Source organism: Nestor notabilis, unplaced genomic scaffold, assembly GCF_000696875.1.
Source record: "Nestor notabilis isolate BGI_N333 unplaced genomic scaffold, ASM69687v1 scaffold16673, whole genome shotgun sequence".
Lineage (NCBI taxonomy): Eukaryota > Metazoa > Chordata > Aves > Psittaciformes > Psittacidae > Nestor > Nestor notabilis.
The window spans coordinates 5,203-5,738 of NW_009921616.1; the positions used below are offsets into that span (position 1 = coordinate 5,203).

The following is a 536-nucleotide window of genomic DNA, read 5'->3' on the forward strand; positions in this document are numbered from 1 at the left end:
GGCTGAGACTGGCAAGATTCCTCCTCTCCTTAGCTTACCTACAGAGCACCTCAGCATCTCCCCCTCAACAAGCCTCCCAGACCTGGGGCATGGATGCAAAGGGCTCAACTGTGCTGCAGCCCCTTCTACCCCTCGCAGTGCTGGTGGACTTGCAGGGCCGGGGGGTTCTGTATGTCCGATAGCAGAACAACTAAGGTCTATGGGGCTGTTGGTGACAAAGGTGACATCCCCAGCCAGCCAGGACATGCCCTGTCCCCCTCCCAGAGGATCTCTCCACAGCATGCTTGGGACAGGAAGGCGATGGGTAGGTCAACATGTGGGGGTCCCTACCAGCGTGGGCTGCACGCGCTTTACCTGGGAGCACGCTGTTGGTCTTCTGCTTTTGTGCCTTGTCTTTCCTGGGCTTGGGGATGTTGAGGCGAAGCTTGAAGCTGCCCTTGTTGGTGCTGCCGGTGCCCTCCTGCGAGAAGCCAGGCGGAGCAGGGTGCTGCAGCCCCTGGGGTCGACCTCGTGGCTGCCCCCTCACCCGACCCCCG

The 536-nt window shown here is 61.4% G+C and overlaps 1 protein-coding gene across 1 annotated transcript in view; it reads right to left on the reverse strand.

The window, feature by feature from the left end:
* Positions 1–536, reverse strand: part of DGKK (diacylglycerol kinase, kappa) — a 9,322-nt gene that overhangs the window by 645 nt on the left and 8,141 nt on the right. The window contains exon 20 of the mRNA XM_010011230.1: positions 355–460. Within this exon, the coding sequence (XP_010009532.1) occupies positions 355–460 (106 nt within the window). The remainder of the gene's footprint in view (positions 1–354; positions 461–536) is intronic.